Consider the following 24,554-nt stretch of genomic DNA (forward strand, 5'->3'; position numbering starts at 1 on the left):
TAACTTGATTTATATTCCTCTATTTCTTGCAAATTGAAAATTAGACCTAAAGATTTGATTAGATTTAAGTTAAATATTTTTGAACAGAATATTTTGTAGGTGATGCTGTGTACTTCATACTGTATCACATCCGGCACTGTTTGCTATCTGGTTTTATCTTTAATGGTGGTGTTAAGTTGGATTGCTTAAGATTATGACAGCCAGGCCACTCCATGAAAAAGTTAACTGTTTTTGCCCTTTGCAGCTAGCAGGTAATCTGTGAGATAATACTTTGGCACTGTCATTATCTGGTTCCCCATAAGTCTTTTGTCTAATGATTTTAGCATCCATTAACAATCTTTGTTTGAATCTCTTATTGTATAAGGGGTTGCAGAATGGTGACTTTTCTTATTGCATCCTTTCTTTTACATTTACAAACTGGCATGCTTCTGTGTAAAGGAACTTTACCTTATTAACTGGGGCTCTTTGATTAATCTGTACTGTAGTTCCTACTGAAAAGGCAGGATAAATAATTGATTATTCTTTTATGAACCAATTTTCAGAGCAAAGAGTTAGTTAAATAATCACCTCCAATGGTAGCAAATCAGATGAGTTTTTGTTTTTTTCCCTCTTTCCCATTGGGTACTGCTTTCATTTTTTTTTAGTATCATTATATAGACTCAAGGAGTTATATATATTCAGTATGTTTCAGTCAGTTATACTCTATTTGGATGCTCAGGTTGTCCAAAATTTTGTCAGTGGGAGTCCCTTCAAGCTTACTCTTGTGTCCTTTTGACATGAATCCATCAGTCTTTGATAACTTGCTTGTTTTTCAGTTCAAGATTTCCTAGGTTTGTGTTTATATCGCTTTTCCCAGACCCAGAATCAGCCAATGCTCTAAGGAGCTCTGATCTTTTTTGTGTGTGTGTGTGTGTGTGTGTGTGTGTGGTAGTTTGTGGGTAAATGTTATTGATATAGGCGTTTTTTTTTAAATTAATTAATTAATTTATTTATTTTTCCTCCAAAGCCCCAGTAGATAGTTGTATGTCATGGTTGCACATCCTTCTAGTTGCTGTATGTGGGACACGGTCTCGGCATGGCCAGAGAAGCGGTGCCTCGGTGCGCGCTCAGGATCTGAACCCGGGCCGCCAGCATCGGAGCGTGCGCACTTAACTGCTAAGCCACGGGGCCGGCCCAGCTCTGATCTTTTTTATGAGGGATGGTATTTAGAAAGCTTAACTTGGATGCTTGGGTTGCTCATTACTACTACTTTGTCATTGCTTCTAGTTGAAAGAACTCGGAAATATAGCATATTAAAAATAAATCATGATTTGACATTAATACTTCTAATTCAAGTTTAGCATTACAGACCTTAAAACTTTAAAATTATACTTGAATCTCTTTTCTCTTCACAGAAAATCTTGGTCCCCGATATTAACATAATTAATTATGTGCTTTATCCTGCAGTATATATAAAGTTATTTCTGATTTAGTCCTTAGAATAAAATGTAAGTATTGCTGACTGCAAACACTGAACCCTTGGCATGTATAGAGAGAACATTTTGTTAGGTTACCTGACGGTCCACCCCATGTAGTAAATTAGACATTTTGCCAAGCAAGGCATGGATTTGAATCATGTGGCAAGATTGAGAGGACTAATGACTGATGGAGCCACCCAACTTTCCCATCACTATGCTGCTTGGTTTTTGTTTGCATATGTATTTTGTGTAGGAGCGTGATTTTCTGTTTTAGAATGTAGGGTTTCAGAAAAGAAAATCCGTGATTTTTTGCAATTTTAATACCATGCCTCATTGAACACTTTACTTCCCCAGAGAGGCTGTAAAGGAAAGAGCATAGGTTTTAGAATTAAATTCTAGCTTTTCTACTTAGCAGTTGTATGTCATTGGACAAACTGTTTCAACTCTTTGAACCTGTTTACTTGTCTGTTGAATGGGGATACCTTTCTGTATTTCAGGGTATTGAGGGGGAGTAAATGAGATAATATATGTAGAGCATCCACCACTGTGCTGCCACGTAGTAGGTGGACTAGAAATTTTAGTCATTAATAATAATAATCCCTCGTTATTTAATGCTTTTCAGTGTAGCCAGAATCACCTTTTTGTTTCAATCCCATTAGTGACACACTGGAGAAACTGGATTGCTTTGTTAAAGGCCCTGTTCATATGATGATTGGAAGCCTTGCTAACACCAACCACCTTTCAAGATGGTGGTCAAGCATGGTTCTTTCAGTATGGACAGATATGGGAATATTAGGTAATACTGTATCTTTCATTATTCATCACCTATAAGCATAATTTTCTTTATTTGTAATTTACAAAAATGTGTAATACAAAGTTGTTAATGCTTTGCTAAAAAGTCCTCTGATGACAACGAATAAATCGTTTCCTTAATTCTCTCATCCATAGCTGAATGCCACCCCATCCTTTCAGCTACTCCTCAGTAAAATAACTTTTTTTTTTTTTTAAAGAATCCGTTTTCCTCTCTCAGTGAGTATGTGTCCTCATCACAGAAGGGGCAGGACATGTAGCTGGCTAGGATGTCTTTTAAATGTACCTCTCTGTCCCTCCTGGTCTTAGGTTTCCTGGAACAGTGCCCAGTTTTTCCAGCCTAGCACTCAGCAAATGTCCTGGATAATTTTCAGACGTGTTCCATGCATTAATTCTTTTCATAATTACTTATATTTTCATGAGTCAACATAATCTTACATCTAAACCTTGTAAAATATTTAAAATTTTGCATCTTTTTTAAGGAAAATGAAATTTTGCAATTGTAGTTATAAAGTGAATACACATTTAAACTGAAGAGATACGTTAAATAATATTTAGAAAACAAAAGATAGAACTAAGTGCAACTTAAAATTTTTTTTTTTTTAATTTTTCGTTTTTTTTTTTTAATTTAATTTAATTTTTTTCCCCAAAGCCCCAGTAGATAGTTGTATGTCATAGCTGCACATCCTTGTAGTTGCTGTATGTGGGATGTGGACTCAGCATGGCTGGACAAGCCGTGTGTCGGTGCGCACCTGGGATCCAAACCCGGGCTGCCAGCAGCGGAGCGCGTGCACTTAACCACTAAGCCACAGGGCCAGCCCTAAAATTTTTTTTAAAATAAGAGGAAACTATATCAAGATAGCTCAGTTAAAATGCTGTTCATCAAATACTTATTAATCACCAATACATTGGTGCATCAAACTGTTGGTTCCTTGCTCTTATAGCTATTATTAGCTATATATTACAGCTAATATTCCGTATTAGCTAATACGGGAAAGTTACAATTAAATAATTTTAAGTGTCCAAGGGCCATGAAGAAGTATCAGGCGCCATGGAAACAAGTACCAGGAGAACCAACCTTATTGAGGGAGAATGGATGCGATGGAGTTAACACAGATTTCCCTCAGGAAGTGATGTTCAACTGAGACCTAAAAAATAGGTAATAATTTGGGCCAGCTCCGTGGCTTAGCGGTTAAGTGCGCGCGCTCTGATGCTGGTGGCCCGGGTTCGGATCCCGGGCGCGACCCAAGGCACCGCTTCTCCGTCCAGCGCGAGGCTGAGTCCCACGTACAGCAACTAGAAGGATGTGAACCTATGACATACAACTATCTGCTGGGGCTTTGGGGGGAAAAAAGTGAACAAATAAAATCTTTAAAAAAAAAAAAAAAAAATAGGTAATAATTAGCCAGGTGAAATGGGAGGTGGAGGTGGTGTCGAGAAGGATGGGAGAAGTGATCCAGATGGAGGGACCACTGTGCAGAGAAGGGTCTAGAGGCAGGATAGAGGAGTGTGGTGTGTCTTGGGAACTGATGGTGGTATCACAGCTGGAGCAGAGACAGTGAGAGGAGAGGACCATTGATAAGCAGGGGTTCCCTTTGAATAATTAAAAAATATAAATAACCACAGTTAACTGAAATATATATAGGCTGCCTTCTTTCACATCAACTTTTTTAGTCAAAATATTTAAAACAAAAGCATATTTTTGATTTAGCAACATCATACTGAGGTAGAGTTTAATAAGCTAATTAAATTGTAAAATGAATTGTAACTGTCATTCTTAAACCCGTCAACCAGCCGCACATCATGATTAAAATAAGTTTAAATGTGTCAATATTATAATTATTTCATAATGCTTCCTTATAACTAATATTCTTATTTTTGCTAATTAAAACTCTGATGTTGAATGTTGGTATTTATTTATATAGAAAGTCAATCTTTAGAAATTAGAAGCACTTTTGATCTAAATAGCTTTTTCTATAATTTATCACCAAACTGCAATATAAGATTTTTAGAAATCAAAGTAATTAAGAAAGCTTCTGAAAGGAAAAGAGAAAGAAGTACCTGTAGGACTTAAACAAATGAATTGTAGAAATGTAGAAACCTAATTTAAATTTACTGTCTTAGTGAGTTGTTTTGTTGTTTAGAGATGGTCTCAACTTTGTCATCTTCTAAGATGTAAAAAGTATGGGAACTTCCTTGATCTTAAGCAAGACTCAGGGAAAATACCTGGTATTAATAGTGACCAGCTTTGGATGCTCAAGCAACAGGGTAGGGTATGTCTGTTGCTGTGAAATGGAATACTCAGACCAAGCAAATTTTGACCTCTTTGAAAATGTGAGAGATCGAAATTTGGCCACTCCAAAATATATCTCTTTACCTTGATTATTTTCTTTGATGGACTTTTGACCGCCCTTAAACTGCCTAAAGAATTTAACATAGAAGGCCTGTTTCAGGAAGGAGCCACTACCATATGATGGCTATAATCTAATGTAAAATAGATGCTACAATGGGAAAGGCACCAACAAGCCCATCTTATCAAAAATTCTGTCTCTCCCAGGCCACATTCTCTAGGTGGCCCTGTAAAGGGTTGTCAGACAAACATTTACATTTATAACGGAAATCTCCATTTGTAAAGGTATCTCCGTCTCTGTACTGGGAAGAGGGGGGATGACCTCATCTCTAGAAACTTATCAGTTTGGAAGGTGAGGCATTAAATCTGCATAATAACCTTACTTTTGTTTACTGTGCTTTTCTGGTAATCTCCCATAACTGACTCCCCCCATCCCCAACATCCTCTTTTCTCTTTAGCTGAAGATAATGTTTAAGATGAGAACCTCCACCATTTTGTTGAGAAAATTCAGTTTCCCTGGTTTCTCCCATGTATACATGTTATTAAACTTGGTATTATTTTCTCCTGCTAACCTATCTTTTAATTATTTGGCCAGCCATAAGAACCTTAAGGGAAAGGGCAGAAGGGTATTCTCCCTCTTCCCCAACAAAACCTTCTGTGGCTCAGGAAGACACAGACAACACCCAGTAGCTAAAGAGTGGCTAAAACTTATTGGTAGAAATACTAGTGACTAAAATGAGTAAGTTAATTTTGGACTCAAAGAGTGTTTTTTCATAAAAGTAAACTGAAAAACATATTGACTGAGTAACTAATTTGATTGAACTATAATTATCAGATTTAACAAGCATCTTAAACTAGCAGGTTTTTCACTACTTTTTCAATATTATTTTAATATTTAGTAATAATTTTCTTGGACAGTTAAAGTTTTGCATTGCTTTTAAATGTTCTGTGCCATAGGCTGTGAAGGCAGACATGAGATGGTTTTGGGAATAAATGATCTACATTTTAACTTTTTGCTTTCTTACAAAATTTGTACCAAATCGCTCTTGTTTTTCCTTATTTAATTTACTTGCTTTTACTCTGAGAAATGCTTGGATTTCAAAGGAAAGTGTTCATCAGGTAGCCTGGGTTGTTAAAATGCAACTTCTTGGGCTACCTCAGATCTTTTAAATGACAGTCTGTAAGGCCTGGGAATCTGCATTTTTAGCTAGAAGTAATTCCTTCATGTATTAAAGTTTAAGAATAGATTATCTCTGTAGAATATTTCTTTCAGATAGTGCCGAGAACATAACACTGTATATGCTGCTATAGCCTTCCTTCATTATTCCTACTTTTCTTTAGGTATTAATTTGAATCATCCAGTGATAATCTACAGTTTTCTTTTCTTAGCATATTTTACCTTCACCTTTCTCTTAGTTGATATGAAGAATTCTATGTAATTTTGATATTAGAGGTGAGAGGATTGTAAGCACTACCATTGTGTTAGATGCTGCAAGATGCTGAGGATATCATATGCAAAAGAAGGGGGGACCTTCGAGGACCAATATTTGTCAGTTAAGGATGAAGGTCTTAGTGGCATGATCATCCCTCCACTTATAAAAATTATATTGTTGGGAGACTGAAACTGAAAAGACATTGTCATCCCAGGGAAGAGGGGGCTTCTTATATAGCCTTGTTCAGAATATCTGTTCTGGACATAGCTTGGGGATGTTTATTGCTTTAATTTCCCCCTTGATTGTTGGATTATGTGAAATCAATAAAAATCTTCTGAGATTTTGAAAAGGAGTTCCTGCTTTAAACTCTTTACAAATACAGATCTAATAACTTTTTATGTGCCCTAGGGTCTTTGTTGCCCCATTTGTTTGATCCACCAGACTGTAAGTTCCCTGAAAGTCGGCAGTAGTGCCACATGTATCTTGACATATTCTGTGGCACCCAATTCTAGATCTTGCATGTATAGCTTAATTGTTGAATGAATAAATCATGTTAATTTTTAATTCCTAGTAGGCATTTATCCCTTTGCATTCCTTATTTTAGATATTCTTTACATTACAAACATGTAACTCAGTTGGTGTTTATATAGATGTGTTTTTACTAACCAGTTCTTGTGTGGCCTAGATTTCTCAGAAGAATGAAATATATGGCTTGTTGGTGTAGTCACTTTGCTTTGGGGATTAATGTGTGATTGATTAAGCAGAACAAAACTTCTCGCTTAGGTATTCCCCTTTGTAGAACACAGTCTTCTGAAGCCCATCAATAAAGAGGGAAAAGTGTAATAATATATTAGAAAAGTTACCCGGAATCGAGAGCCTCCCTGGTTCTTTGTCTACAGAGGTCTCCTGCTGGAGATGGGGAGTGGTAGTGGCCTGGCTTCCAGAGAGGGGAGGAGGGATCCAAGAATCCTATTCTCCCTTATATGAACTTTCAACCAGTTTTCCTGTTTTCCTCCCTTTCCTTCAGTACCCCCTCACTTCCCCTTGTGTGGTCCTTGGTGTATGTGTTCTGAGCCTTTGTGGAGCTCTAGGTAGGGATCCACTTTTTGCTAATAGGCATATCTCCTCTGCAGGCATTGAAGAGGCATTGAACTGCTTAGTCAGTTACTTTTTCTTTTTCTGCTTTTGCCTTCTTCCAAAAAATTATTGCCATCTCTCTTCTGTTATCTTCTTTCTTGTTTTCTTCTTTATTCTGGGTTTATGAAGTTTATCAAGTTAGTGAATTTCAAGTGGGAGCTAAAGTAAACGTGTGTTTAATCCTCCCATGCTTTCAAGGATTCCATCTAGATCACTTCTTTCCATCTGTTTGGAGGTACGTTTTTTTCTTTTTACACGTGTGAAATAAAAAACACCCACCAGGGCAAGTTTTTAACAGAAGTGTGTGTTTGTTTGTTTGTTTTGTGAGGAACATCAGCCCTGAGCTAACATCCATGCCAATCCTCCTCTTTTTGCTAAGAAGACCAGCTCTGAGCTAACATCTATTGCCAATCCTCCTTTTTCCCCCTAAAGCCCCAGTAGATAGTTGTATGTCATAGTTGCACATCCTTCTAGTTGCTGTATGTGGGACGTGGCCTCAGCACGGCCGGAGAAGCGGTGCGTCGGTGCGTGCCCCCGGGGATCCGAACCCGGGCCGCCAGTAGCGGAGTGCACGCACTTAACCGCTAAGCCACGGGGCCGACCCAGAAGTGTTTGTTTTAATTTTAGTTTTGATCATTGAGGTCTTTTGCCAGGAAATGGGCATCCAGTCTTTTTAGTGCAGTTTGTGTTATGTTTCAGACTTCTTGGCACAATTTCTAATATTGGGGATTGTTTTATTTTGGGTCTGTCATCTCTATGGGCCATTCTACTGCCAGAAATCTTATGAATCTCTAGCAAACTTTTTTTTTTTGGTCAGGAAGATTGGCCCTGAGCTAACATCTGTTGCCAATCTTCCTCTTTTTGCTTGAGGAAGATGGTCGCTGAGCTAACATCTGTGCCAGTCTTCCTTATTTTGTATGTGGGATGCCACCACAGCATGGCTTGATGAACAGTGTGTAGGTCCGTGCCTGGGATCCGAACCCATGAACCCCAGGCCACTGAAGTGGAGTGCGTGAACTTAAGCCCTATGCTACCAGGCTAGCCCAAACTTTTTTTGTATGACAGTCATCAGTTACGATTCTGCGTTACTTTATTATATAGGTGTCTTTTCCCTCCCTACTCCTAATTTTTAGTAGGAGTATTATTTCCCATCCTTGGAAGAATGGGATTGATAATACATCTGGACTGTTATTTAAAGAGAACTGTATTTTTATTCTTTTCATATTTTTCTTTGCTTTACCTATTTTATTTCTATTATTTATTAACCTGAAATGTAATTTGAACGCTTATTAAGTTAGTTTGCATACACATGTGATCTTTACTTTCCAAGTATTTCTTCTGTAATTTGACCTGCATTTCAGTTGTGTTTTTATATCTTTATTCATACAATGTTGCACACTCTCATCTGGTGTTAGAAGCCTATATTGATTTGTGATATTTTATACTAAAGTGTTATTGATGGGCATAGTTTATCTAGGGATTTTTCAGAGGTAGTTAAATCCTCTCCTACCTTTTCCAAGTTCTCATTAGGAGTCTAAAGGAGATGCTGGTGTAACACTACTATTTGGATATCAGCAGGCGGCCTTCTGTTTTAAATTGGAATTGAGAATAAATTATTGATATTAAACTTCGGTATTTCCTTATATTGGCTATTTTTTCCTTTCTTTCCCAGACAGTTAAGTTTATGAAAAGGTTTACATGTGTTTTGATTTCATAATGGCTCTGAATTATATTGAATGAACTGAAAATATATGGAAAATTGTGTCTTCTGTTTTCAGGTTCTGTTCTGGATATTATTAAGCACATTGTGACAAAAGGGGAACACAAAAGTGGAGTCCTAGATGAACCTACCATTGCAACAATACTCAGAGAAGTGCTGGAAGGGTTGGACTACCTGCATAAAAATGGACAGATTCACAGGTATGTAAAAAACAACACTCTTCTCTTTCGGATGAGCGCCGTATCATTTCAGTGAGGCCATTCCCCATTCTTTTGCAGAATTAATCATAATCTCTGAGTGTTAACATGGCTTTTTGTATTACCAGTTTCAGTACATTGTGGTTAGGGTTTTAATTCATAGTTAGTAAGTATTTAAAAAGTAACAAATACTTTAATCAAATTGGAAAATACAAAAATAGGAAAAATTCCCAATTTCCTACCAGGAGGTAATCACTGAAAACATTTTGGAATATTCCTTTCCAGTTTCTTTTATATGCTTAAAAATATTTAAAACAAAACTATATATAATTTTGTCTATTGCTTTTTTCAGTTCTTTTATCTTGAGTATTTTCTCAATTTATTAAAAGCTCTTTTTAAAATAACTTCTTTTATTAAACCTTTTTTTTTTAATAAAATAACATTTAAAATGTTGTGTAACATTTCATGGTTCAAGTATTTCTAGCTATCAATATTCAGTTTCTGAGTACAGATAACAAGAATTCAAATGGTGATGGATTCTGTTAATACAAATCTGCTTAGTCCCTGCATGTGGTTTTCTTTTATTTGAGGATATCTTTATTTCCCCTTTATTCCTGAAGGATAGTTTCCCTGGATATAAGAATTTGTAGTTGACAGTTCTTTTCTTTCAGCACTTGAAAAATACTGTGCTACTTAATTCTGGCCTTCATGGTTTCAGATGAGAAACTTATCATTTGAATTGGTGTTTTCTAGTTAATATGTTGTTTTTCTCTGGCTACTTTCAAGATTTTTTCTTTTTCTTTGTTTTTGAAGTTTAATTACGATATGTCTGGGTGTGGATTTCTTCAAATATATCCTATTTGGGGTTCCCAAATTTCTTGAATCTGTAGGTTTTTGTCTTTTACCAAATTTGGGAAATTCTCAACCATTGTTTCTTTGGCACTTTTCAACCTGTTTTTCTCCTCTTTTTCTGGGACTCTGATTATATAAATGTTAGATCTTTTGTTATTGTACCATAATCCCTGAGGTTCAGTTCATTTTTTTTTTCAGCCTATTTTTTTCTCTGTTCAGATTGAGTAAATTGTATTGATTTGTTCTCAAGTTCACTGATTCTATCCTCTGTCCTCTCCATTCAACTATAGAACCCATTCATTGAGTTTTTTATTTCAGTTATTATAATTTTTTAGTGTTTAATTTTCATTTGGTTCTTGTTTATGGCTTTTATTTCTTTACTGAGATTTCCTATTTTTCATTTGTTTTGAGAATTCCAGATTGTGTGTTGAAGCATTTTTATGATGGCTGCTTTAAAATTCTTGTCAGATAATTCCACCATCTGATTCATCTCGGTTGATGTCAGTTAAATGTTTTTTCTTATTGAAGGTTTTCCTGGTTCTTGGTTTGATGAGTGATTTTTTATTGTATCCTGGATGTTTTGGATGTTATGTTAGGAGATCTTGATCCTATTTAAATAATATATTTTAGCAGGCAATTGCCCTGTTTAAATTTAGAATATAGGTCCTGGCCTACTTTTGTGTGCTGTAGTTCCAATGATTGATTTTTAGAGCCTTTGCAGTGTTGTTTTGGTTTGTTTTGTTCATGTGGCACTGCTTGGGTTCTCTACTTAATCTCTGCTGAAGCCACCCATGGGCAGAGTGCTCTTGCCTGGTGCTGCTAGGTGGAAGATGGGAGATAGATGTTGTGCCTGTGAGTTTGTGAGCACTTCCTTAGAACCCACCCTGTTGGCCAAGCATCTTAGTGAGAGTGGGGCTCCCATTCATTCTCTGTTGGTATTGCCTGTGGGGCGTGGAATTTCCCATCTGGTCTTCATTGACACCTCCAGTTCTGGCATAGAAGGCCAGCCTGCAACTCCAGCAGTGGAGTTGGGGGTGAGGTCCCCTGCTAGGTCTGAGCTAGGCTGCCCCATTCCTGCTCCTTTGGCCACAGAGAGCAGGCTTGGAGCTTTTTTTTGGTCTATATCTGTTGATGGTTCTGGGTTGCAGGACTCTCTAGTACCCAGTTCACGGTATACAAGATTAAAAGAAAACTCAGGGAAGTGGTATGGTGCTATTTGAAAGTGGAATTGGATTAAGTGTAAATGCAGATAGCAAACTCTAGGGCAACCATGAAAAAAAGAATAAGAATTGATATGCTAAGAGAGGACATAAAAATGAAATCATATAAAATTTATAAGATCATATAAAATTAAAATCAAGGAAGGCAGAAAAAGAGTGAAAGACACAAGATGTCATCTTAAAAATCACCTACCTTTAAGGAACTAGAAAAAGAAGAACAAACTAAGCCCAAAGGTAGCAGGAGGAAGTAAATAAAAAAGACCAGAGGGGCTGGCCTGGTGGTGTAGTGGTTAAGTTTGCATGCTCCGCTTTGGCAGTCCAGGGTTTGCACATTCGGATCCTAGGCGCAGACCTACACACCGTTCGTCAAGCCATGCTGTGGTGGTATCCCTGGCACAGATGTTAGCTCAGGGACAGTCTTCCTCAAACAGAAAGAGAAAGATTGGCAATGGATATTAGCTCAGGGCCAACCTTCCTTACCAAAAAAAGACCAGAGCAGAAAAACATGAAATATACACTAAAAATGTAGTTGAAAAAATGAATGAGACTAAGAGCTGGTTTCTTAAAAAGGTAAACGAAATAGACCAACTGTTAGCCAGACTCACCAAACAAAAAAGAGAGGACTCAAATAAATAAAATCAGAAATGAAAGAGGAGACATTACAACTGATACCACAGAAATACAAAGGATCATGAGAGTCTACTATGAACGGTTATACGCCAACAAATTGGACAACCTAGAAGAAATGGACAAGTTCCTAGAAATGTACTATCTATAAGGACTGAATCATGAAGAAACAGAAAATCTGAACAGACATATTACTAGTAAGGAGATCAAATCAGTAATCAAAAACCTCACAACAAAGGAAAGTCCAGGACCAAATGGCTTCACTGGTGAATTCTACCATACATTTAAAGAACTAATAACAATCCTTCTCAAACTCTTCCAAAAAACAGAAGAGGAGGGTATACTTCCAAACTCATTTTATAAGTCCAGCATTACCCTGATACCAAAGCCAGACAAGGACACTACAAGAGAAGAAAATTACAAGCCAATATCCTTGATAAACATAGCTGCGAAAATCCTAAATAAAATATTAGCAAACCAAACTCAACAATACATTAAAAGGATCACACACCATAATCAAGTGGGATTTATTGCAGGGATGGTCCAACATCTGCAGATGAAGCAATATGATACATCATATTAACAAGTGAAGGATAAAAATCATAATCATCTCAATAGATGCAGAAAAAGCATTTGACAAAATTCAACATCCTTTCATGATAAAAACTCTCAACAAACTCGATATAGAGGGAATATACCTTAACATCATAAAGGCCATATATGACAAGCCCACAGCTAACATTGTACTCAATGGTGAAAAGCTAAAAGCTTTTCCTCTAAGATCAGAAATGAAACAAGGATGCCTACTCTCACCACGTTTATTCAACATATTATTGGAAGTCCTAGCCAGAACAGTTAGGTGTGAAAAAGAAATAAAAGACATCCAAATCAGAAAGGAAGAAGTAAAACTGTCTTTATTTGCAGATGACACGATATCATATATAGAAAACTCTAAAGACTACACCAAAAAAACCCTCAAACTGTTAGAACTCATAAACAATTTCAGTTTTATTTCTTTTTCTTGCCTAATTGCTCTGGGAAAAACCTCCAGTACTATGTTGAATAAGAGTGATGAGAGTGGGCACCCTTGTCTTGTCTTTCATACCTGTTAAATGTCTGTTATCAAAAAGACAAGAGATAACAGATGCTGGTGAGGATGTGGAGAAAAGGGAACCCTTGTACACTGTTGGTGGGGGTGTAAACTGCTACAGCCACTATGGGAAACAGTGTGGAGTTTCCTCAAGAAATTAAAAATAGAACTGTTATATGAACCAGCAATCCCATTTCTGGGTATATACCCAAAGGAAATGAAATCAGTATCTCAAAGAGATATCTGCACTCCTGTATTCATAGCTGGCAGTCTAGTGGTTAAGATTTGGTGGTCTCACTGCTGAGGCTGGGGTTTGTTTCCCGGTCAGGAAACCACACCACTCGTCTGTTGATTGTCTTACTGTGGTGGCTGTGTGTTGCTGTGATGCTGAAAGCTATGCCACCCGTATTTCAAATACCAGCAGGGTCACCCATGGTGGACAGGTTTCAGCAGAGCTTCCAGGTAAGGCAGACTAGGAAGAAGGACCTGGCCACCTACTTACAAAAAAATTGGCCATGAAAACCCTGTGAACAGGAGCAAAGCATTGCCTGATATAGCACCGGAACGTGAGAGGATGGTGCAAAAAGACCGGGCAGGATTCGCTGTACACAGGGTTGCTAAGAGTTGGAATCTAGTCGATGGCACTAACAACAAAAAAATGTTTATAGCAGCATTATGCACAACACCCAGATATGGAAACAACCTAAGTGTCTGTCAATGGTTGAATGGATAAAGAAAATGTGGTGTATGTATATATATGATGTTAGCTGTGGGCTTGTCATATATGGCCTTTATGTGTGTGTGTGTATATATATATATATATATAAAATGGACTATTATTCAGCTATAAAAAAGAAGAAAATCCTGTCATTTGTGACAGCATGGGTGAACCTGGAGGGCTTTATGCTAAGTAAATTAAGCCAGACAGAGAAAGACAAATACTGCATGGTATTACTTATGTGTGAAATCTGAAAAAAAAAAAAAAAAAAAAAGTTGAACTCATTGAAACAGAGAATAGAAAAGTTGTTACCAAGACCTGGCAGGGTGGAGGAAATACAGAGAGGTTAGTAAAAGGGTGCAAACTTTCAGTTATGAGATGGATAAGATCTGAGAATCTAATGTATAGCATGGTGACAGTAGTTGAGAACACTGTATTGTATTATTGCAATTTGCTAAGAGAGTAGAATTTAAATGTTCTCACCAAAAAAAAAAAAGCGATGTGATAGATGTGTTAATTAACTTTTTGGGAGAAATCCTTTCCCAGTGTATACATATATTAAACCATCACTTTGTATACTTTAAATATCTTACAGTTTTATTTGTCAGTTATACCTCAATTAAAAAAAAAAATCACCTACTTAACCCTAATACCTCAGCAAACAGACAAGCAGAGACCCAGAAGAGCAATTGATCAAAAAGATCAGACAACTCCAAGTTGTAAAACTGAGGTTTTAAGGAGTAATCAGAATATGGAGGAAAAAAAGCAAGGTACCACTCCTGCCCCCACCCCCGCTCCCCCCACCCACAAACTTTTGATTTGGTTACTCTGAGATCAGCAGGATTTTAAAGAAAATCAACATATAATAGGTGAAATCAGCCATCTATAGAAGCATCTCACTCTAGGAAAAAATGAATAATTCTTTCTAGTTGTCTCAATTTTCCAACCTGCTTGTGTCTTACCAAGGAAAATGAACTCTCCTTTTATGAGGATGAAGGAGAACAATCGACTCTAAGGAATAATATATAAACTAGAAATCTTAGAAACACTAAAGATATATTTTTAAGACAATAGGATTTTTCATCTAAAATTGTACCTAGTCAGTTGTTTTGTGCTCAGTTAAAATAATGTGTTAACGAATGACTGAAAAAGGAGTATGACCAAAGAGTAAATGTTTGGGAATGTATTTCTCACACTGTCAAGAGGAAAAGATGCCCTGAAAAACAGAGGGATCCCGTCCTCTAAATGGTGAGAACCCCCTGGATACACACCTTGATGCTAGCAATGAACATAATTCAGTTAATACCTCAATTCTGATTCCATGTTCATCAGGCAGTCTCCTAGAAAGAAATGTGCCAGAGACTGCTAATTAGCCCCTAATATGTCTCCCTTTCTTTTAGAATTTTTAAAAAATGGCATTTTTAATGGGCATATGACCATCCAGGAGAAAGGCAACATTTCATAGCCTCTCATGCAGGCCAGATATGACAGTGTGATTTTATTTCCAGCCACTGTGATGAGAACACAAGTGTTGTGTACTACTTACGAGTTGTTCCCTTAACAGGTTTTATCAACCCCGGCAGTCTTGATGTCTGGGTTGAGTAATTCTTTGTCGTAGGGGCTGTACTGTGCATTGTAGGATCTATTTATCAGAATCCCTAGCTTCTACCCATTACATGCCAGGAGTACGTCCCCCTAGTGCCCACTGTGACAACCAGAAATGTCTCCAGACGTTGCCAAATGTCCTGAGAACCACTGCTAACAGAAAGTGGCGTAACCTCCATTTCCCCTTTTCTTCCTTTCATTGAAATGTGGGTATGGTGGTAAGCCATCTTGGACTATGCAGCAAGAGCTTAGAGGTGGTAGAGCAATAAAATAGAAGGAGCCTGAGCCCCTGACTCTGTGGAGTCACCATACTGGACTGATGTTACTTATGCCCAGACTATTATGTGATACAAAAAAAATTTTTTTTCTACAGCCCTGTAGATCATCAGCAATGGACAAACTATGGCCCACAGGCTGAATCCAGCCTAATGCCTGTTTACAAAAAAAAAAAAAAAAGCCACACCCATTTATTTACAGATTGTCTGTGGCTGCTTTCACACTACAAAGACAAAGTAGTGGTGACGGAGAACTTCTGGCCCGAAAAAACTAAAATATTTATTATCTGGCCCTTTAATAAAATGTTTGTCGACCTCTGGTGCAGATAGTAACAGCAAGTAACATTCGCTGAAACTTGTGTGCTAGGTAATATTCTGAATGCGTTGTCTCCATTACCTCATTCATCTTCACAATGACTTTATGAGGAAGGTACTATTATTATTCCCATTTTACAGATGAGGAAACTAAGGCAAAGAGAGTTAAATGACTTGCCACAGGTCACGCAGCTAGTGACAGGGCTGGGATCTGAATTTAGGCAGTCTGCTTCCAAAGCCTGCTAGAAGAGTTTGTTCTAATCAGTGTTGCTGAGTATACATTGGTTCAATATCAGTTATATTTTTTAGTTACTAACTCAATAGATTTTAGATCTGCCACTGGAATTATTATTCTTTAAATATACCACATGTTGTCTTTTGTTTAATATATCTTATTTCTCTTTTTAAAAGTCAAAGTCTTCACTTCAGAACATGGATAAAAGTATATTCTTTTTACTAAACCTTTACATATGCAGACTTTATATAGTTAATAGTAAAATTAACCCAAAATACACACTGAAATACACATTAAGGTCACTGTCTTTTTTGGAAAGCAATGAATTGGTTCACATCAAGTTCAGGCACAAATTCAGTCTGTGCTCGATTTTTTATGACCGTAATGTCTATTTTTTAAAATGTATCAACTCTTGTTTAGCTAAATGAATACAAGGGACAGAAAAAATATTGAAAGAAATAATGGCCCAGAACTTCCAAATTTGAAGAAAAACATTCATCCACAAATTTAAGAAGTTCAACGAATCACAATTAAGATAAATACAAAGAGATCTATACTTAGACACATCAGAGTCACACTGTTGAAACCTAAACACAAAGAGAGTATCTTGAAAAAAGCAAGAAAAAACCACTCATCATGTAGGGGAAGTGCTATGGACTGAATGTTTACGTCCCCTGAGAATTCATATGAAATCTAATCCCTAAAGTGATGGTATTTGGTCGTGGGGCCCTTGGCAGGTAATTAAGTCATGAGAGTGTCCTCATGAGTGGGATTAGTGTCCTTATAAAAGAGAACTCAGAACTCCCTTGCCCTCTGCATGTGAAGACACAGCAAACAAATGGTCACCTGTGAACTAGGAAACAGATCCTCACCAGCCCCCAAATCTGCCACTGCTTGATTTTGGACTTCCCAGCCTCCAGAACAGTGAGGAATAAATATTGATTGTTTAAGCCACCTAGTTGGTGGTATTTTTGTTATAGCAGCCTGAACAGACTAAGACAGAGAGCATCAATATGATTAAGAGCTGACTTCACATCAGAACAGTGGAGGCCAGAAGTTAGTGGGAAAGAGCCCTACAACACTGATGACCCCTTTGAACCATAATTCTCTGTGATTGAAGATATGTTTAAGTACATACAGGTTTGGGATTGTTATCTTCCTGGTGAATTATTCCTTTTTTTGTTAGGTAATGACACTTTTTATTCCTAGAAATACTTTTGTATTAAAGACAATTAGGTCTTATTTTAATATGGCTATACTACCTTATCTTATATCTTTCATTGTGGCTCAATCTTCCCAGGGTCCTGGCTTTATGAATGGGGTCTCAATTCTATCTCTCCATCTTAAACCAGCTCGGTGCCATGTTTTCTAGTTAGGGGTGGATTTTAAAACCTGAGCTCCCTAGCCATTTGGGGCAGTATCTCTGTTCTATCTCCCAGGGCTTACTGCTCTGGCTTTTAAGTGTCCATTTCATTTCTGAAACTTTAGGATTTCTTTTTCTTTATTTCATGTTCAGCTATGTGAGTTTTCCTCCCTAATTTATCCAGCATTTCTTTGTGTTTGTAGCAAGGGAATGATGTGTTTGGTGGCAAAGGCCTGAGTAGTAGTGGTGAAAGTCTCTGTTTGCCATACATAGTTTGCCATCTTGCTGGAATGGAAATTTTCTATCTCACACTTCAAATCAGAGACTCTTAACCTTGCCTACATATTGGAATCACCTGGGAAAATTTAATAAGTACTGATTCCTGAATCTACTGCCAGAAATTCATTTATTTGGTCTGGGATGAGGCCTTGGCATTGGAACTTTTAAAAACTCCTCAATTGATTCTACTGTGCAGCCAAGGCTGAGAACTACTACTTACACTTTAGCTGAGATGCACTGAGACTTCAAAAGGCTTGGGATAAAGTTGTTATACTAGGAAACAGAGATGGGTATTTTTAGTAGGTTTTGCTGCTTCTCACATTTTTAGAGTCTGATTGTTATTTCAGATTTGTGTCAGCCTGGTGGATCAGGTCAAATAATTTTCCTCCATCTGTACTATGTTTTTCCCTTGACCCTCTATGCTTTAGAAGTTTTAAGTAGGGTGAATACGTCTCCAAATTAGACTTATATGCTTTCTCTCTGAATCTACCTACCCAAATATTTTTCCCGTTAAAGAGATTAGCTCTAACAGAAATGTTATATGTTTAATCATATAACAGTTCAGGATACCTAAATATAGTGTATTTTTCAGCTTTTTGATTCATTGCTTCTCTTGACCTTTTTCAAGTTTTCCATAAACTATGCCTATTGATGACTCATAAAAATGTTATGGGGAGAAATTTGTGTTCTGTACTAATGAGAAAGTCAAGCATGTCTATGATATTCCTTTTAATTTTAAAAGGAGTTTATAGCCTTGGTGCAATAGTGACATGAGAAATGGCATTAAGCTGTGAAAAACAAAACTCACTGTTCTTGCTGTTTAAGAGTGGATTGAGGGTTTAACTGTTGGGGCTGCTGGGTTGCTTGATATTCTTTGTGGCAGAGTAAAAAAGATTCTTTAATTAAGGACTATATTGATTTCCAGATATTTAGTTGCACATCTTTTCCTTGAAAGGTCAGTTGTCCTGTTGTTTGTGAGGACAGGCTGTGGTGTGTTTGATTGTCCAGTGAGCCATTTAGCTTCATGATATTCCTCTGCTTTTACTCCTGGAAGCTGTTCTACAGATTGTACTTTTGGTTTCAAAGGGAAGCATCAATTGATTATCTAGGGAATTGGTCAGGAAAAGTAGTCACCCAAAGGTGGGCTCTACTGAAAATAGATTATTGTCTCCTCACTTATGAGAGACAAAAACTTAGAAAACATTTGAATAGGTAATACATGTACATGGCTTAAAAAATTCAAATGACACAAAATGGCATATGATAAAAAACAAGTCTTCTCCATATCAACTGTGCTAAATCATGCTGATACTATGTATTTTTGATGTGATGTGATGAAAATGGCACTTCTGTGGTTTCCTTCTGAAAACTCATAACACCAGTCTAATCATGAGGAAAATATCGTACAAATTCCATCAGAGGGGCATCCTGCAAAATACTTGACCATTATTCCTCAAAACTGTCAAGGTCATCAAAAACAAAGTCTAAGAAACTGTCATAGACAAGAGGAGCCTAAGGAGACATGACAATTAAATGTTAATATAGTATTCACGATGGGATCCTGGGACAGAAAAAGGACATTAGGTAAAAACTTAAAAAATCTGAATAAATTGTGGACTTCAATTAGTAGTAATGCATCAGTACTGGTTCATTAATTGTAGCAAAAGTACCATACTGATGTAAGATGTTAATAATAGGAGAAACTGAGTGCAAGGTGTATGAGAACTCCCCTGCACTGTCTTTCAATTTTTATGTAAATCTAAAACTTCTAAAAAATAAAGTACATTTGTGTGCCACATAACGACATCTCGATCAACAACAGACCACATATACAATGGTGGTCCCATAAGATTAGTGCCATATAGCCTAGGTGTGTAGTAGGCTAGACCATCAAGGTTTGTGTAAGTACACTCTGTGATGTTTGCACAACGACAAAATTGCCTAATGACGTATTTCTCAGAATGTGCTCCCGTCATTAAGCAATGCATGACTGAGTGTATTCCTTCCTTGAACCTCTGGTACCCTGGTCTAAAGGGAACCACTTCTTGCTATTTTCTTGAGACTCCTTTGAGAGAGATTTTATACTAATATAAATGTAATGTATATATCCCTCTCCCTCCTACTTTAAAAAAAACAACAACAAATGGCAACATACTATATGTAGTATTCTTATTTCACTTAAGAATATATTTGGAGATTGTTCCATATTAACACATCTATTCATTACTATTCATAATTAGTATTCATAGTATTTCATTATATAGATATACCACAGTTTAATTGGTCTCCCACTGATGGATTGTTAGGTTGTCCTATTTAACTGCAGCCTATTAGTTTATAACCCTAATGTTTGGAACAGAGCTAGCAGGTGGGACTTGGGGGTTGGAATGGCGGGGAAGTAACAGTCAAGTTTCATTTTGGTATTTATTTGGATTGATTGATTGATTGGTTTGATACTCCTCTCCAGAAACCATCAAGTTTTATTTTAGTGTTTAATTGGATTTATTTATTTATTCGTTCATTTATTTAATACTCCACTTATCTCCATAAGAGGATTTGAGGCAGGTTGTCTCCTATTTAGTTATTAAAATCTATTTGATGAGGGGCCGGCCCAGTGGTGTGGTGGTTAAGTTTGTGTGCTCTGCTCCGGGGGCCCAGGGTTTGTGGGTTCGGATCCCGGGCGTGGATCTGTGCACCACTCATCAAGCCATGCTGGGGCTGATGTCCCACATATAAAATAGAGGAAGATGAGCACAGATGTTACCCCAGGGCCAATCTTCCTCAGCAAAAAGAAGAGGATTGGCAATAGATGTTAGCACAGGATTCATCTTCCTCACCAAAAAAAAAAATCTATTTGATGAATATGTGGGAGATGCCTCCTATGTACTAATCATAATACTAAGTAAGTGCAGGTGGTACAGAAATGTATTAAGATGTATGTCCAAGGGCTGTCCCCGTGGCCTAGTGGTTAACTCCGCGTCGGTGGCCTGGGTTCGGTTCCCGGGCGCAGACCTACATGAGTCATTGGCGGCCATGCTGTGGCAGCAACCCACATACAAAATAGAGGAAGACTGGCACAGATGTTAGCTCAGGGTGAATCTTCCTCAAGCAAAAAAAAAAAAAAAATATGCCCAGATATGGCTCGTGGTGAAATGAGAGAGACAGACCCAGAAATATGATCATATTTCTGTAATCTGTGGTGACTCTATATTACAGCCAGCTGCAAAAACACAGAGGAGGAAGTGACTAAACTATACATTGTTTTTTCCATTGTTTTAGATGTCATTCCAAATGAGCTCAGAAAAAGGAGTTGAAGGTTTATAATTAACTCAGTTGAATGGTCTTGGTCACTAAGGGAAGGGAATGTCCTCAGTTCTCTCCTGTTCGTGGTATTTAGAATCAGAGACTTCTGGTTTATAGAGCAAAGTGAGCCAGCCTCCACTGTAAGTCAGCCTCCACTGTAAGTCAGCCTCCACTGTAAGTCAGCCTCTGGGAAAATGTCCTGTAAATTGCTTGGATTTATAAGCAGCACAAAAGTACTGAGTAACATAATTTCCTTTGCTTTAGTATATGTTCAGGAAAGGTGTTATATACTCTGGTATGGTGCTGCTGCTACACATAGTTGTGAAACTGTTGTTCATTGTTTACCAAGGAATGATTATATCTAAAAATGGAGGAAAAGAAGATAGGGACAGGGAAAAGATGGAGTGTTGTGCTTCTCACTGGTTCCTTTTCATGACAAACAAGGTCTTCCATGAGCTGTTCTTGCTTTTCTTTCTTGTCTAGCTTCAAGAGCTGGCTCTCTTTTGTTTGTTTAATTGTGTTTATTTTTAATTACAAAATAAATAGATGAGTCCATTCCCACAAGCTATTGAAACATCATTCCCCTTGACTCCAATCCCACTCCTCTCCACAAAAAGAACCATTTATTGCTCTCTGTTTGGTGTATTATGGAAAAGGGTGTGTGTGTGTGTGTGTGTGTGTGTAACATTAACGGTTTCATGCAAAAGGCACTGTCCTATTTGATTTGTTCACTTAGCAGTATGTATTAGAAGGCATTTCAAGTCATAACATGTTGATTGACCTTATTGCAGCTCATGGATGTACAGTCATGCCTCATTTAACAACGAGGATACGTTCTGAGAAATGCACTGTTAGGAGATTTCATTGTGCGAAGATCATAGAGTGTACTGAGGGGGGGCAAAATTTGCCACCCCAGGATGTGTCACTTCAACATGAGGATTATTTTAGGCTAATTATTTTTAAGAAACAAAAGAATCAGAGTTTTTCTTATCTCCCCCCTTAACTGCCTAAAAGAATTCAGATTAAAAAACCTGTCTCAGGAAGCGAGCTATCACCTTAGCATAACGTGATCTAGGTGGTAAACAGAGAGAAACCTAGAAGAGACTGTTTGTTGGGCTCCCCTCTGTGTTCTTCTGTTTCCATGTGGCTGAACACTAGTTTTCCAATTGTCTGCTCCTTTTCACCTACCTATGAATTGCCTTCCTTCCCTTTGAAGTCCCTAACTCTCCTCACTCTCAACATCTTCCCTTGTCTTTAGCTGAGGATGGTATTTAAGGTGAAGGCTTTGGCAAATTTGGTGAGTTATTTGATTTTCCTGGGTTTCTTCCATGTATATATGTTATTAAACTTTTGTATGTTTTTCTCTACTTAATCTGTCTCATGTCTATTTAATTCTTAGACCAGCCAGAAGAACCTAGAAGGGTAGAGGAAAATTTCTTCCTTCCCTGCAGTACTTACACAAACCTGGATGGTACAGCCTAGTACACCTCTAGGCTATATATGTGGTACTAATCTTATGAGACCACTGTCATATATGCGGTCCATTGTTGACCAAAACATAGTTATGCGGTACATGACTGTAACAGCATTAGTTGAACCTTTCTGCTATTGTTAGCTTTCTAGGTTCTTACCATTTTGGGTCTCTTATTACAAATAATGCTGCAGGGAACGCCCTTCTACATTCCCTGTACATTGTGAGTTTCTCTAGGTTATCAAGAAGTAGGTTTGCTACTCATAAGATTTAGGGATTTTAAATTTTGCCAGATACTACTAACACATTGTTGCATGAGAAAAACAAGTTGTAGATTTGAATGGATAGTATAACATCATTTATGTTGGAAGAAAAGCCCAGATATCTCACAGGAACATATTCTATTAGCCAGACTGACAATGGTTGAAAACTTTGGAGAGAACACTAAACTTGAGCATGGTAGTCAAAGGGACTTGGGCCTTTTTAGTGATGTTCAGGTTTTTATAACAAGAATGTATTTGTGTATTACTAAACTTGTTATTAATAGTTACCAATAAAAATATAGAGGTGTTTGAATAATTTATGTCTCTCTTTATGCTACAGGCATAGGATAGTCCCTGTTTTCAACTACATACTGACCATTTAAAAATTTTGATCATATATGAAATGTACGTGTAGGGTGCAGGAAAAAAATATATTTCAAAGAGTAGAATTAGGTGAAAGTGGGTGAGGGTCATATTCTTTGGCCACTATTATCCTAATTGAGTTTTTAATCACCTTGGGTTTTCTAGATTTTATAGTAAAAAGTTATTGTACCTTTCTGTTTACAATATTTGGATTCTAGTGCAAGTGATTAAAATTTTCAAAATTTTACTCTTGGCCTTCATAATACCCTTTAATGCAAAATAGAGCATTTAAGTATTGCCAGTGTTGTATGAATATAGTAAGCAATTGCTTAAATTATGTGACTTCAAAGAATAGATGTATTTTAATATATAACTTTTTTTTCCTTAAAGAGATGTGAAAGCTGGAAATATTCTTCTTGGAGAAGATGGCTCAGTACAGATTGCAGGTAATGATTAGTATTTCTTTTTATTTTTATTTAATGGTCAATAGAACCATATTACTTATCTTTTGTGTTTTTTAAGTCAGTTTTCTCTTCTGTTCCCTGGACCATCTCTAGTCAAGCATCCTATGTTGGCACATTGCTGCTGACTCTCAAGATATCTTCCACTACTCATCATTCATTTTTGTTCTTAGACATTTTTATGACCATTACTCATTACCTTCTAGTTATCCACTCCTTACCCTCATTAGGGTCTTCCTCTATTGGTTCTCATAAGCATTCTCTACTTTCCTTTAAAGGAGAAGTAGTCAAGAAACCTCATTATGTTTAAGAATAAATGTTCTATAGAGAGGTGATAGAGATCTGCTGCTGTCCTGGGGGACAGACAAAGAGGCGGGCAGCCATTGTTCTGGCACCTTGCTGCCACCCCGACAAGTGACTTCCAGGGGACTTAATAGGCCAGTGCCTTTTTTCCTTCACTACATTTTTCTCTTTTTCCCCATTTTGAAGCTAGACGTTAAAGACTAGGGCATTAAAAAACAACTACACTTACAGGGAAAATTGGAAAGTGACTGTACATGCCCAGAGAAAGATGCAGAAGAGATCTGAGAAGACCTAAAGTTTATACCTCTGGGTGATGCTTGACACAGACAGCCTACAGCAATCAAAAAAAAACAAAACCAATAACAAAAAACAGCAAACCCTGGGAAAGCAGGAGAATCTGATTTCCAGAGTTACAATATTATTAGATTCAAACGTCCAGTTTTCAACAAAAAAAATCACAAGGCTTTCAATGAACAGGAAAGTATGGTCTATTCAAAGGAAATAAATAAATCAACAGAAACTCACGGAAAAAGACTGATGGCAGATCTATTAGACAGAGACTTTAAAACAACCATCTTCAAGTTGTTCAGAGAACTAAAGCAGGATATGGAGAAACTCAAGAAAACGATGTGTGAACAGAATGGATCTATCAATAAAGAGAAAACCTAAAAAGAAACCAAAAAGAAATTCTGGAGCTAAAAGGTACA

General features: G+C 37.2%; 1 protein-coding gene across 5 annotated transcripts in view; it reads left to right on the forward strand.

Annotated features, from left to right (window-relative positions):
- The window catches only part of OXSR1 (oxidative stress responsive kinase 1), a 98,149-nt gene that overhangs the window by 26,086 nt on the left and 47,509 nt on the right, over positions 1-24,554 (forward strand). For all 5 annotated transcript variants that reach the window (XM_014790625.2, XM_014790627.2, XM_087430730.1 and 2 more), the window contains exons 4-5: positions 8,966-9,107; positions 23,474-23,529. In XM_014790625.2, coding sequence (XP_014646111.2) covers positions 8,966-9,107; positions 23,474-23,529 — 198 coding nt within the window. The remainder of the gene's footprint in view (positions 1-8,965; positions 9,108-23,473; positions 23,530-24,554) is intronic.

The sequence above is a fragment of the Ceratotherium simum genome, chromosome 5 (assembly GCF_057802395.1).
Source record: "Ceratotherium simum simum isolate JZ-2026a chromosome 5, ASM5780239v1, whole genome shotgun sequence".
NCBI lineage: Eukaryota > Metazoa > Chordata > Mammalia > Perissodactyla > Rhinocerotidae > Ceratotherium > Ceratotherium simum.